Raw genomic sequence first — 15,779 nt, forward strand, 5'->3', positions numbered from 1 at the left:
TTCTCAGGTTCGATTCCAAGATTTCAAAAAAATCGAACATCGCAATTATGTGCATGTCCGATGCAGGGCCTTAATAAAACTATTCGTGGAAATGGTTTCCTGCTTCAAAAATCCGATGCTTTATATTATAGTGTAGACATATATGGCGCGCATCCATTATACGTCATAATAGTGTAGACATATATGGTGCGCATCTATTATACATCATAATACGTCCTCCACGCCGTCGCCAAAGAGTTTGTTTCCTTGAAATTGATGGCTGTTCCCTTTCTGAACGCTTTAAAAATTTCCAGCTGTTCTAGATATTTCAGGCTGGCCTGGTGTTCACACCGTTGTATTAAACGTGNATTCATTGGATTGAGATGTTAGTTATTTTGTTTTTGTAAATGTTTGTTTGCAAAAGTACAGTAAAAAGAAGAAAAAATAGAAAATATCCCCCTGTACAAACTTTTTAAGACTGAAAATTCTCTGCTGACAGATTTGTGAAAACCTTCCTTCTTTAAATAAGATTTTATAAAAATCCTTTGTAGCAAGGTCTATTAATTCTGTTTGACTTTTCAAAAATTTTATATGCTTTGAACCAGTTTGATTGCTGATGATAAAATGTTTCTGTGAAGACAAGCTAAGCAGACAAGATAAGTATGCTTCAGGGGCTATAGATTGGCAATCCCCTATTCTATTGAAGATGATTGTATTCTGTATTATTGCTACTGAAGTGTGGTTCCATTATTATTAAACAAAATGCCTAAGTTAATAACTAAAAAATTTTCAATTGTTATATTAAAATTAACCATTATTAAAATTTATTACAGTATTTTCAATATTGAAATTTAAAAAATTTTTTAATTTAAAGCAAAAATTAAGAGAAAATTTTTACATTCTATTCTATTAACTCTATTTATTAGTTACAAAATTAGTCTTACATGACTTAGGATGACCATAATAACAAATAGATAAATATCCGATTACAAAACAATAAAATGCAATAAAAAAAGTAAAAATATCAATGCACTAAAATATTAAATAAAAATGCAAATAGTGAAATTAACAGTGCAGAAAATGTTAAAATCAAAAACAAACAGAAAGATAGATTAACCTATTGCTTAAATTGAAAGTTTTAAACAACAATAGAGAACTTTAAATGAAAGAAATCATAAAACAAGGCTTCTTCAAGTTGCCCGACGTTGCCGACTGCATGGTGGAAAAAAAAAGACCTTTTAAAGATATCTAGACAAAAATTAAAAAGAAAAAAGCACATCAAATTGCAAGTAACATGGGGAGGAACTCTCAAATGCACTCTGTCAGTGCAGAGAACTCCATAAAAATATTTGAAGAGTAATAAACAGTTGAAATATTCAATAAATTTGTTTAAAGTAGAGAAGTTCAGTCTGCTTCTGGCAATTCTTCCATTTATCCTTGCTCCCTTAATTAGAAAGTTTACTTATAGGAACATAAAGCCTTGTTGAGAGCATCTCTAACTTTACAATGAAGATACGGAGCAGAGTGGCTCAAACTGGCAGGTAATAATTGACAATCAACTGAAAATTTGTAAAAATAAAGCTCTAAAAAGGGAGAAGTCCAATAAGTGATGATAATGGTGCCAAAACATGTTCCTTGTATACTTTTGTTTGTTCTGTTTGTTTATGGTAGTGAAATGCAGATGAATTTTCACCTAAATGTTTGATATTTTAATCATTCATCCTAAATTTTTTTTCTGAAGTAATTTTTAATTTTTATATGTTGCAGGTTATAACAGCATGTCATTAAGCATAAAATAAACTGTTTTCAGTGTGAAAAACATTACAGCTTGATAAGTGGCAAATAGCAGGAACTTTAAACAGGAAGAAGGAAAGTTCTAAGACAGACATGATATCAAGCTTCTAAGATTATTGAAAAAGGTTAAACAATGGAAATTAACAATAACTTGGTCTTTGTCAGATAGAGTGAAAATATTAGCCATTGTGAAGAAATCAAAGTATAATACAAATATGTTTAAGAAGTAAAAATATGCATTTTTAGAGGAAAACAAAGTAAGAGTACTTTATATTTAAGTTATTTATTTCATGAAATTATCTTCCTTCTTTTTAATTTTAAATGGATTTGAAAGATTATTGACTTTTACTTGCTAATTAGTAAATATCACATATTTACTGTATTATGTGAATACAAATTTTGCATGATAAACTCAAAATGAAATGGAATTTAAAAAATTCAAAATTACAGAAGTTAATTGTGGAATTATGTTTGAACAATCTAATAATCAGTTTTAATTTCAGTTATAAAAATTATAGGTATTTTTTGTTATTTATAATTTTCTTAAATTTATCACTGCACTTAATTTTAGCAATTTTTATTGATAACATTTTTAAAGAGACAATTGTTTATTAAATACTTAATCTATAGAATTTCTATAAATTCCAATTTCATGGACAAAATTTTGAACCATATATATTTCTAAATGATCAGGTTTTCAGTTTACACTTAATTCAATTAATTTGTAAAAATAATGAATAAGTTTAACATTATACATAAGTGTACTGTTAAACTGAAAGTAGTACTCTATAAATAGTTTATTGAATATCGTCAGTATGATAATTGGCATCAATGAATCATATTAGCAAACCATTCACTATTAAATTTTCATATGCCACCATAATAAATTTTGTAAATGCAACTACTTTTGGTTACTTTAGAAATGCATAAATAAAGTATTTATTTACAATTAAATATAACTTCTAAGATATTATTTTCACTTATGGACTTAATCAAATCATTAACAGATACAACAAATTTCAAAAAGTATGCCTTGTATTGATAACCTTTCAAAATTGTTACTTAGTTTCTAAGGTTTCACATCATAAAAAAACAGCATAAAATACAAATTGTCATTTTTGACATTTATGGAGAATATAAGAAGAAATTTCTTTTGTTTTTAAGTCTTTACGAGTTTAATGAATCAAACTTGCACAAACATACTTAAGTTTATACATATGCACATGCTTACTACTACCTTGAAAATATTCAGTTTAACTTTTGTAGAAATGGAAATGTTTATCTAATTTATAAAAATAATCAATGCTAATTTACAATTTGTCTAAATTTTAGAATGTGATTATTTAATATATCAGTCTTTTGCATAAAATAAATAAAATATAACTTCATTACTCATTAATATTAGTAATTTTATTTTATTTATAAATTACTTTCGTAAATTTTATTGCAAATATTTTTGTTTTGCATTTAATATTAAATACTACAAATTTACAAATTGATAATTATTGATAAGATATTACTCAGATTTTAAAATTTTATGGAATTCTACTCATAAAAATAACATCTCTTGAGAACAAAACAAATAAGAAAAAATATTTATAAATTAAGTAGTGAAACATGCATTCTCATATAAGTTTAAATGATTATATTCATTATGATATTAAAAGTTATAACATTAATACTTTCAATATTGGAAGATGGGATATGATAGGGGTACTAAAATACTTTTTAAAAAATTTGTGTTAAAAGATTTAAATTGTAAAATAATAATTTAGAATGTTTAGATATAGAATCTATCCTTGTTGGAAGGAATTTTGACCTCACGATTAAAATTTTGTTTAAATCTTGCTGCATTAAGTAAACAATATTATCTCATTTGAACAATTCTTCAAACAATATTATCAATAGCTGCGCATAAAACAGTATTATCTCATTTGAACTCCTTGCCGACTACTACATGTGTAAGATTACAGTCAGAGCATGTATATAAGACAATTATATTCTGGGCATGTTAGTTTCTAAGTTTTCATTTTGATTTATTTTCATTTAATTAAGTGATGCACATTTATATAATGCTGTGAGACCAAGAAAGTAATCATACTTTTAACATGACATTTAAAATGATTACTTTCTTTCAGTTAATGACTAAATGGCAACTTCTTACAGAAGCTGAAATTAAGATAAAACTAAAATTTATTTTAGAAATATGAATGAACTAATAATCACTCTAACATTAAACTTATCAACAATTATAATAATGAGTTTCACATTAGCAATTTGATAAATGATCCATTCCATTTGTGATTATAAAAATATTCTTTTGAATGGAAAGGTCAATTTATGAAACTGTTAATAAATCTTTGATGTGTTAAATGATTAATGACAAATATTTATAATTGAACAGATGTCACAAAGATACAGTTTCATAAATATTACTATAAAAAATATAAATTACAGTACAAGATATCTTTTGATATCATTGATGTTACTTTGATATCCTAAATATTACATTTGGATTTAAAAGTTACAAATGCCCCAAATCTATTGTAATATTTATATATTTTTTTTAATGATATTGATACAAATTATTTAATTATAATATTAGATATTAACTTTTAAAAAGTTTATTATCACAAACTACTTATAGATTTATTTATTATTAATATTAAAGAAAGATCAGAAACATAAAATTCATACTTATCTGCTTTCAGAATTTGAAAATTCTATAGTCACTTTTTAATGTTTCTAGTATGAACTTTTGCTTATTGTAACTAAATGCCAATTCTTCAAAAACGAAATCCATAAAACACACCATTCCCATAGGCAATGCATCCGTTAACGCAGGCTTTCATTTATCTCAAATGCACAGATCTTTCTCTACTTGAAGCATCTTGAAGTGATGACATAACTAGCAATTCTTTCCAAATTAGCATAAATTTTAAATCAAATGACAAATAGAACTCTGCGATTTTATTTGATTTCTTAATGACTTTGTAGCGATTTTGACTCAAGCACGACGTTCAATTAAAGTCAATTAAAAATCATAGAAAAATAATGAGTTTGATTTTAGCATTTCAAATTCTTAAATGTAAAAAAAATTAAATAATAGTTAAATAATACAGATATAATTTTTCAAAAATGAAACCTCGAACAATATTAATTATTATTTATAAATTTGACTGTAATTATATTCATGTAAAATTTAAAAATGAAATTGTTACAGTACTCGATAGATGAAGAAATATTTATTGATTTAGATGAAAGAAAACCACTCAAAGTGATTCATTACAAATTACAAAGAAATAACAGTCAAATAAAAAGGAAGTCCAGTACATTAAAAATTACAAAATTTATTGCTTAATATGGTACTTATAAAAAATAAATATATAAATGCAACAAGATAACTATAACAGAGAAGATCCTGATCATTTATTAATGCCATAAATTCTCAAAAATCCTAATGGTTTGAGATTGATGCGAGTCCAAATTTTACAATTGTTAGTTTTTTAATTATTTTAAAATGATTTAGATTTTTTAACAATTTATTTGATATATTAAGTTAGAAATCATTTTTAATTCAAAATTTTTATGGTAAATTATGACAGATTGCAAATTTCTGAAATGCAACCATCCGGTGTCTTAAGTTTTAGATAATTTTGGTTGAGGTGTGGATTTTTGAGAACCGATCGTCTTAGTATACATCACGGACATGCAAGTAAGTTAAAATTTAATTTACATTTTCAAAACTTTGTTATATTTGAAACTGAATGAATTAAGAATATAAAATCAAAATTAAACAACATCTCAAAGCTATTTTAAAATAGTTCCTTTAATTATACATTTTGATAAGATTTTGGAATACATTTCATTAAATAAACTATCTCAGTTTGTTATATTTTGATATTTAATGTAATTATTGAGGAAGTTTACAATTGATAGTTTAGTTAACATTAGCTTACAATTATATTTTGTTCATAGTTAAGAAGTTGTGATTAAAATCTATTTATAGTTAGAATGATAAATGTTGTTTATACAATGTTTATTTAGTTTGATAAAATTTTATATAACAAAATGATGATATCTTGAATAATTTACATAATTTTGAGTATTTGATATGAACGTTACATTCCTTTGGTCTGCTTTATTTTGAATTCTTCCGAATAATCAAAGAGTTCATATTTACCTTTTTCTTCGGTACTCGCCTCCGCCGCGGCTGATTCCGGTTCGGCAGCAATGCTGCTGGAAATGGTGGCCGTCGTCGGTTCGGATTTTTCGTCTTCTGGCAAACTGGATATGGAAACCTGACTGGTGTCCATTTCCGACGCCCACGTTTCGGATTCTACTAATTTGGCAGTGTGATCGTGAACATCGTGTTCGCTGACTTCCTCTCCTTCTAAAATTATTATGAAAAAATAAGTTATTCATTATGACAAAAAATTATTAATAATTAATCTGCAAACATAATAATTCAAATAACTTAATTATTATAATTTATGTATATAGATATTTAATTATATACAATAATTAAATACTTACACATTTCATAGCTATGTAATATTTATATCTTTATAATTAAACTCAAAAACTAAATCTTCAACTAGACAAAAAAAAGTCTCTCTCACTCCAAGGAAATTGTATTTTTGAATTGAAAATCCTATCAAATCCGAATTCTCTGTCAGCTAAAAAAAATTAAATCTGATCTATGCATATAAAACTAAACCCGACATTTGTTAATAATCAAATGATATGGCCAATATGGCAGCTTAACCACATAACTCTAATCGAAATTATTCAGTATTTTAATCACTAATTAGTCATATTAAAAATCTGGCAAGAATTCAGCTGCATTTCTTAAAAAAGCAGTTTGATTTTATATAGAGATTTCTGTAGAAAGTTTATTATGAAAATTAATATGAACAATGAAATAATTACACTAACTTAAGAATAAAAAAAAGTTAAAATTGCATCATTTGAATACTTTAATTGGGAGGAAAGAGATCAGAATTATTTTTACCAAAGCAAGCCAAACTTATCTCAATTTTATACAGAATTTCATTTTAAAATTTAAAATGGCATTCCTAAATATGGAGTTGCATTAGCAAATGAGCATATCCAACCATGTGTTATTATTTTTGTTCTACATCTGTGTAATTCCTTTAAAGAAATTGGGCTGGAGACTTCAAAGTGCTTAACACATGCCTAAGTATATTATTTGAAAAAAAGGAAATTTTGTATTGCATAGGATTCAATTTTTGATAGAATTATTACAATTAAAAATATTGCTAAATCTTTATAATACTGTAAATTAAGTATAAATGAATTTCAATTCATGCTGTATTTGATGAAAAGCAACTCTTAAATAAAAATTTCAAAACTTTTCTAATATTTAACAATTTTAATTTGATTCCAAACATTAGGTTTAGTTTAAGTTGACTTAGTGCTAAATGATTTAATATCTTTTATTATATTTTTAATTATTTGGCTTCTTGTAAGACAGATAGTCTGATAGTATATATTAAATTTTCATGGAAAAAATCATTTATACTATTACCCATGACAATTGTTGTGGCAGTTTCAGTAGCTCCTTGTTTCACTACGTTCTCTCTTATAACTTCTTGTGTTTCGACAGTAACGGATGATATGTATTTTACGTCTTTTTCTTCTCTTTGGTCCTGCGTTATATTTGCAGCCTGGGCAGGTTCTGTACATAAAATTCATTAAAATTATTAATTGGTTTTGTATATCATGTAAATCATTTATAAAAATTTGCCTTAGATAAAAGTTTTCTTTATATTATTATAACATTAAATTCTATTGATAAGTGTGTAAAAAGTTCTTAGATTTCTAGAAAAAATGAAATTTAAACTTCAGACTGGTGTACAGTAAGATGGACAATAGTGTATAATATACACTGTATCGAATAACTAGCACCGAACTGATATTTGGGATCAAGAAATCACTAAATTTTTACTATCAAATATGAGGAAAAAGCACAGAAGGAGGCCAAATATCATAAAACATAAGCAAGATCTTTATTTCAAATTCATAAATGAAAAATGATTTACAGTTTTATTTATGGCAGAAATAATGTCGACACAGCCAATGCCTTGCAATATACCATAAATTTTATAAGACACTCCCCATTTACGTGAGTTAATGCATGAAGAAAAAGGAATTAAATTTCAAGTTTAGTTAAACTGATTTAAAAGATCAATATAATATTGAACTCTAATAGGGAATTAGGAGAATATGATGAATGACAAAGAATTCTTTTTGTAGATTTTTATGAGCAACAACCAACTTGATACACTAGAGTTTCCAAATTATCTGCTGGATTTCTATGTTCAGACTACATTATGGCTTCTTAATGATCAGAAACAAAGCAATTTGTCTGGAGGTGGGCAGTTAAGCTTCCGTCCGTTAATAAATTTAATAATTAGAAATAAATTAATTTTAAATTTAGAATTTTCTGGAGAAACAATCAGGCTGGAGCTAGACTCAAATCTACAACCTCTGCTTGCCATGCAGTTGCATTATCCGATATGCTACCTAGACTCCAATACAATCTTTGCTTCCAGAACTATTAATTAATTCATTTAGAGGTAACCACATTGGTTTCTCAAGACACCAGAGTGGGAATGACTTTAGCAACCATGCCTCTCCATAATATATTAAATAGCATAATAGAAATCTGGCAAATTTTTTTTAGATTAATTGAACATTAATGTACTTAAGAAAACAAGCATCTGTATGAGTTTTTTTAGAATTCTCCAGCAATATCATTCGTAAAGCAAAACATAAGATAGATGTCACATTTTGATAGTTTTCTTTCACAATTTTGACATTCCTGATTGGTTTTGTAAATCTACAAAACACTTTATTCGAATTTTTTTTAAAAAATTTTGTTTTGTATGCTAAAACCCATTTTCAGTGAGCCATTTATAAGGCCTTTAAAATGCAGAAAGACAGAAAAGAGCTAATATTGTTTTTGTCTATAAATCTGTGAATATAACAATGATTCACTGATTTACAGCATTACTTTCATGTTTTTCTTCAATATTCACAATTATAAATTGGCTGCTCTTGTGCTTTTCTAAGACTTTGAAGGTACCCAAAGTCTGGGTTTATAGAAAGAATACATATAATAATAATAAAATAAATGCAACTTCCTTTTAATTCCTTATAGTTGTTTAAGAAACTAGAAATAATTCTGACTAATTAAAGAAATTAATTTCCTGATGTAATGAAGAATGTTCTTATATATTCAATATAACAAGAATGACAAAAAATAAACTGTCTTTCTGGAGTTCACCTTTGTTATTTTTAAAGAACTTAGAATTTTTTTCACATTAACTCTTCTTACATACTTCGTATTTTAAAATTAAATTATATAATGCAGTTTCTTTTGCTGCAGTAAAAGTGTCTTGGTAATATTTCGAGCCAAAAACTATAAATCTACTTTAGCTATTGTTTGAAATTTCATCAGCATATTTACTGTTTTCTTCAAATTTACAAATGAAATTTTATTTCTGATTGTGATGATTTTAAATTTAAAATAGCAAGATATTTTGTTGTTTCTGTGGTTAAAAAAAAATTAGTAATGCATTTTGCAATTTGTTGGTTTATTACATTGGAAATTTTATAATCTTTGACTTTTTGTTGCCAAAGAATAAGGAATCCCAAAACTAATGATAAAATTAGCATCTAGACTGGTCGCTCCTCCCAAAAATTAGGTCAAGGTCACAATCAAATTTGGCAACAGCAGTTCAGAATATAACGCTTGCCAACTTTTAAAATTTACATTTCGCTAAAAGGTACTTGGATTCCAAGAAGAATTTTTGAGAGATTCTACATATTTAAATCATACATAGAAACTTAGAATAATGTTTGTTGCATTATTAACATTCTCATAATTTGAAGAATTTATAAAATTATTAATAACATTTCATTTAAAATACAATTATTATTTTATTTATGTTTTAGATAAGCAGTTTTATTTTGATAAAATATTACATGAAAACAATCTTTATTTACTTTTATTATTATTATTATTGAACCTTTTGTTAAAAGAAATTAAAATGGAAGTATTCGTATTCTTCAAAGTTCATTGACACTAAGAATCCAACTGCGAATCCATCAAATGCACCAGTAAGATAAGCCACAAATGAATCTGGAGTAGCTTCTTGATTGTCAACGTACCAATTGCAAATAGAAACACCAACACCAGCACTAACAATAATTTAAAATTTTATCTTCTAAACCAAATATAAAAATTATAAATTCAAGAAAAGAACAAAATATATATTAAAATTATATTCTGGGCCAAGCTTATAAATTAATAATTTATACATCTGTAATGATTTATAATAATTATTCAATTAAAGGAGGAGATAAACACTGTCTATTGGCATTAAATGATTTTTATTACTTATAACGTCATCATAAGAACTTTCAACATTTTATAAATGTCATCTTCAGGCAAAGAAAAGAATGTACAGTGAGACTCTGCTTAACACGGGATGCGTTCCTAGACAACAAAGTGCTAAACAAAACAGGGTTAAACAAGGTCATTTTGACATAGATAAATAGGGATAGAGGAACATGCGACCAAAAATAAACAAATTTTACTTTAATTTTAAGTTATTTTTATATTGATTTGCATAATAATATATGTTAAATAACACACAAACATATGCACACAGAAATGTATAGTTCATTTTTTGTGATGAAGGTCCTGGCTCTTCAGAAATGCTTGTTTTTTTTTTTTTGCAATAGTCATGAAGTTTCATTTGTCATTTTTTTCTTTCCTTAAGCAAATGTTAGCAAATGTAGCGGAAGATTGCATCCGAAATGCCTTGTTTTGCTTTTGCCCTCCTTTTAAAATCTGGATCATTCATTACAATTTGATCAATGATTTTGGTTATCGTTACCAAACTTTTACTAAGGAAATCTGTAGAGAAATGTTTTGGGTTCTTCATTTTTAGAATCTCTATTTTCCAGTTGTACGTGAATTCCTTGTTCTGCCAGTTCTTGAAGATCATCATCGGTAAAGCTTTCACCAGAAACCTATGGTAACTCCTCAATATCCCGCTCATCTACATCTAGTCATGCTGTATCGATTAGGTGGACAATTTGGTTGACCTAACGATACAGTGATAGGCTCTTCTCGTTGAGAATTCTTGGATACCTTCAGTCATAACTTCTTCCACACTTCATGCATTTATCGGTTAATTCTTTCAAAGCGAAGCCGATATTGCCTATGGATTCCATGATGTTATATTTTTTCCAAAATTTCACCAAACAAACATAGGTTTAAAGGAAGTACACCTTTTTGCCACCTTTATCTGATTGGTTCGTGTTTGTAAATAATTGTATTATATACGTATCAATGAAATGCTGCGATAATTTAAATTGGCGTAAATTTTGAGGTTTTTTTTAGGCTTCGAGCAGACAGCGTTATATCAAATCAGCATTATATAGGGTCTTACTGTAATTTAGGAGCACCAGAATAAAATTTAAATAGAAATGTTAACTATTTGAAAATGGAATATAAATACAAAACATTTCTATTTAAATTTTATTCTGGTGTTCCTAAATTACATTCTTTTCTTTGCCTGAAGATGACATTTATAAAATGTTGACAGTTCTTACAATGATGTTATAATTAATAAAAATTGTTTAATGCCAATAGACTTATCTCGTTCTTTAATTAGATAATATTTTGGTGTGGTGAACCTAATCATTACTTTTATATTATAATAATAAATAATTTAATAACATTGTATTGAATATTTAAGAATTAGAACAAAAATAATCAAAAATAAAAGTAAATGGCAGTCTTTAAGTTATTGCCAGAATATTTAGTGATTAAATATTGAAATATGTGGTACTCCAAAGGAAATGGTGACATCAAGTGAGTAAAACTCATCATCATAAATGTGTTTGAAACACAAAACAATTTAATTTAAATTTTTATGTACTCGTGTGTATGTTGTGTATGTATTATATATATACACACACACACATATATACACACATTAAAAAAAGTAAATAAATATTAGGGAAAAGTTTGTATCTACTTGTTTCTTTATATACTTGTCTGTCTTTGTGAGGAAGACATGAATTCCTCTGCCTGCTTTTTGCTGAGGTCTACTTTTGTGTTTCTTGGGCTCTATTGAGTGTTTTTTCTTGTTGTTTTTTATCATTTTAGTTAGTATTTGTGTTACTGTTTAGATTTTGAGTCAGTTTGTCATTCTCGATAGGCTTGATTTTTCATTTTCACATGTTTTTCATTTGTCAGCTTAGCTAGTTCAGTTTCTGTTTTGGCTTTGCCAGGCAGAAACGGTTAGGTGTTTTTTGATTTAATCAATTTAACTCTACTCCTTTAATCCTTCAATTAAATCCTTTTCAACTTCTACACTATCACCTTCTTGTTTTTGGCTGGCTTTTGTAAATTTTCAAGTTTTTAAGGTGTTTTTCAGTTAGTTAGTCTTGTCTTAGTTTAGGTCTAAGATAGATAGATCTCTTTTTGTAGTTAGTTAGGTCTTCAGGTGTTTAGCTTTCCCTATAATTTTGGTTTTTCTCAGTTAACTAGTTTGAATTTTTTGAGCTTTTCTGGTTTTACTGCATTGCAGTACAGTATTTTGGTTTTTCAGGTTTTTCTGAGTTGTTCTTCAGCCTTTTCGGTTGTAGGTTCATAGTTAGGCCTTACTAGGCCATTTTCATAGCTTTTTTGGTATTAGTTAGTATTTTGGCATTTTTGTAATTTCTGTTTTCTGTAGTTAGTTTTCCCTTTGTAATTCGTTCCCTTAGTAGATGCTTGGTTCCCCCTGTTAGTTTAGTCTTTCTAGGCCACCCCATTTTTGAGTTTTTCGGTTATACTGCTTTGCAGTATTTTGGTTTTCAGTTCTCATGTTCTTTTCCTTGGTTTACATTATAAGTTATTAGTTTAAGGTAGTTAAGTAGTTTAAGAGTCTTTCTAGATGGTGTGTCACCTAGTTCTGGAAACACTGAGGCCAGAAGCCTATGCTTGGACATTGTCGGTCCATAAAAAGCTTAGGGAGCTTTTGGACATTATTTTCAGAAACTGTCCAGAAGAATGCAGCTCTGCTGTTTGGAAAGAGAACAGAACAAAAATTCATGAAGCTGCAAATGATATTTTCTTGCTAGCAGACGAGACTATCCGTGCATCGGTTCATTGTCCCAACAAAGATGTTCAAACATTGATAGCAAAGTCAACAAAATATTGGACATTGCAAAAAACACTATTTCGACTAGTTTACTGACTGCCTCCTATGCTGGTGTTGCTGCAAGGGCTAACACAACAAACACCAAAATCATCCATAAAACAGTCCAAAAATATACAGAATCTAGTGCTGGCACACACGCTGTTCTCATTTTTCCAAAAGAAAACATTAATATCACTCAGGACAAAATAAGACAAACACTCACTACAAACATAAAACCTAGTCAGTTAGGAATCTTAGTTAACGCACTTAGGAAAATTAGGAACAATTAGGAGTTTGCATTCAGTTAAATACAAAGGGTGACAGTGCCAAAATGGTGGCTGCCATAAACTCAGTAAAAACATTAACAGATAGGTTGGAAATCAGATACTCGGCAGCCAAACAACCTAAGGTTATTCTGTTAAATGTCCCGGGCGACACAGTCACTGGTGCCTTCATAGAGGAACGCCACATCCAGAACATTGCAATAAATACCACACACACACTCCAGAAATTTCAAGACTCTTGCTGTGTTCTAACCAAAATAAACTGCAACATGACAGACACTTCTAGATTACACATTGTCCTTCAGGTAACTCCTAGTATCAGGAACACGTTAATTCAACAGCAGTATGTTAGTGTGCAATGGGCAACAATAGCTGTAGACGACTTCATCCCTCTCACATGGTGCTACAAATGCTGTGGTTATGGCCATCTAGCAAAAAAAATGTACAGAAAAACAACACTGAAGTCACTGTATAGGCAACCACAGTCAGGAACCGTGCCGTGCCAATTGTGTGAAATCCAATAACACGCTACCAGAAGGGAGCAAACATAAGACTGCGCATAATACATTCTCTCAACAGTGTCCCATAACCAAATGCATGAAAACACAAGCTGCCAGTAAGGTCAGCTACGAATAATACACCCATACACAATACGAACACAGGCAGCTATAAACTCAGAGATTAATGCACAGATATGCAAAGCTGCCTTCTCCCTCCTCATTCACATTCCAATGTACACAATACAGACATCATCAGATCCAAGAACCTTACACTATTAACAATATGATAGTCAGGTTCAATGACTGGAAAATCTATCCAGCTCAGGACCCTGGCTATTGCATCAAGGCTGGTATTATCATCAGGAACAAAAACATTACCACCTGCCTTGTTTCCCAACACACCACTGAATATGTTGCCATCATCTATGTTACAGACAATAACACTAACCTTTACATATGTTCTGTCTACACACCACTAACATTGAGATGGCCTTTGAAGACATTCATTACCTCCTGAATTCAAAGATAAACCTATCCTAATAGGAGGTGACTTCAATGCCAAGTCGCTGACTTGGCATTGAATGTCCAAAAAATGACCCTAGGGTTAATGTAGTTAACAAAACCATGGTCCAACACAACCTTACTCACTTGAACACCAGCACCCTGTTCCAACCTACTCCTGTACCACAGGGGAAAGCTGGATTGACATATAATGTTAGGAAATAGTCACATCACCCCTAGAGTCAACCACTGTTACATTACTGACATAGATTCTGCCAGTGACCATAAGTATATCTTCAACCAACTGAACACTACTAGTAATACTACACTAATAATCATAGTTTTCACTGTACTCACACTAACTGGCAATTATTCCATGACACTTTCAATGACATTTGGGCTACTATACACAGTCACTATACTCAGGACACCTTAGACCATATTGTCACTAGGCTTACAAATACAATCACTAACTCTTATGTTATTACCTCCAAGCTCAAACATTGTAAACATAAAAAAATTCCTTGGTGAACCACTGAGCTAGAAAACAAGAAAAAAATAGGAGATTAAGGAAGCAATTTAGAAATGAACAGGACCTGGACATTAAAATCACACTAAAAGACCAGTACAGACACGAACACAGCACTTACAAAACCTTTATAAATAAAACAAGGACTAACACTTGGAAGGATTTCTGTACCAACACTTGCAGTCTCAAACCCTGGTCTGAACCATACTATTTAGCTTGTAAGGAAACAAGCCAGCTCCAAACCCCCCTCCACTATCCAGCTCCCTGATGGTTGCTACACTAACAACACCGAGGAAACTATCAGGCACATCCTCACCAGCCTTTACCCTTCGGATGACTCACAGCAGGATAACACTACACAAGTGGTCATCCAGAGTTCTACACTCACTCCACCTAATATAGACAATGACCATAACTTCACCTACATTGAGGTTTTGAATGCCATCCATTCACTCACCGATAACAAAGCCCAGGTCTTGACGGCATAATCACTAGGATGATAAAACAAACATTTGAGGCCAATCCTACAACATTTGTAATTCTCTTCAATATCTGCTTGAACACTGGCATTTTTCCTACTCAGTGGAAAAAAGCTAGTGTCAAATACATTTTCAAATCCACCAGCACTAACACTTACAAAAAATACAGACCAATCTGCCTTCTCCCAACTCTAGGAAAAGTGTTAGATAGTCTAATGATTAATAGGATCACTTGGCATCTATACAAGCATAGAGCCCTGCATCAGAGTTGGTTTGGCTTATCTAAAAACAAAGCAAAACAATCAGCATACTGCAATTATCACTATTGACTTTAGAGGTGCCTTCGATCATGCCTGGTGGCCTTCTATCTTGCACACATTACATGCTCATCACTGCCCTCAAAATCTTTACAAACTTCTTCAGTCCTATCTTAGCAACAGGAGTGCAGATGTTTATATCAATACAACACAAAATAACATTGTCAT

General features: G+C 29.4%; 1 protein-coding gene and 1 long non-coding RNA gene across 7 annotated transcripts in view; one reads left to right on the forward strand and one right to left on the reverse strand.

Annotated features, from left to right (window-relative positions):
* LOC111631113 (ankyrin-3-like) overlaps positions 1-15,779 on the reverse strand; it is a 279,012-nt gene that overhangs the window by 37,697 nt on the left and 225,536 nt on the right. For all 3 annotated transcript variants that reach the window (XM_023375329.1, XM_023375323.1, XM_023375315.1), the window contains 2 exons: positions 7,325-7,474; positions 5,957-6,166 (listed from right to left, as the gene is read on the reverse strand). In XM_023375329.1, coding sequence (XP_023231097.1) covers positions 5,957-6,166; positions 7,325-7,474 — 360 coding nt within the window. The remainder of the gene's footprint in view (positions 1-5,956; positions 6,167-7,324; positions 7,475-15,779) is intronic.
* LOC111631154 overlaps positions 1-15,779 on the forward strand; it is a 95,603-nt gene that overhangs the window by 20,818 nt on the left and 59,006 nt on the right. For 3 of the 4 annotated variants that reach the window (XR_002757651.1, XR_002757652.1, XR_002757653.1), the window contains exons 2-3: positions 1,747-2,030; positions 5,379-5,488. This is a non-coding gene — a long non-coding RNA (uncharacterized LOC111631154). Of the gene's footprint in view, positions 1-1,746; positions 2,031-5,378; positions 5,789-15,779 lie in introns of those variants that run through there. The other variant, XR_002757650.1, reaches the window with a different exon arrangement.

The sequence above is a fragment of the Centruroides sculpturatus genome, unplaced genomic scaffold, assembly GCF_000671375.1.
Source record: "Centruroides sculpturatus isolate CEXI.00-Female unplaced genomic scaffold, Cexi_2.0 scaffold20, whole genome shotgun sequence".
NCBI lineage: Eukaryota > Metazoa > Arthropoda > Arachnida > Scorpiones > Buthidae > Centruroides > Centruroides sculpturatus.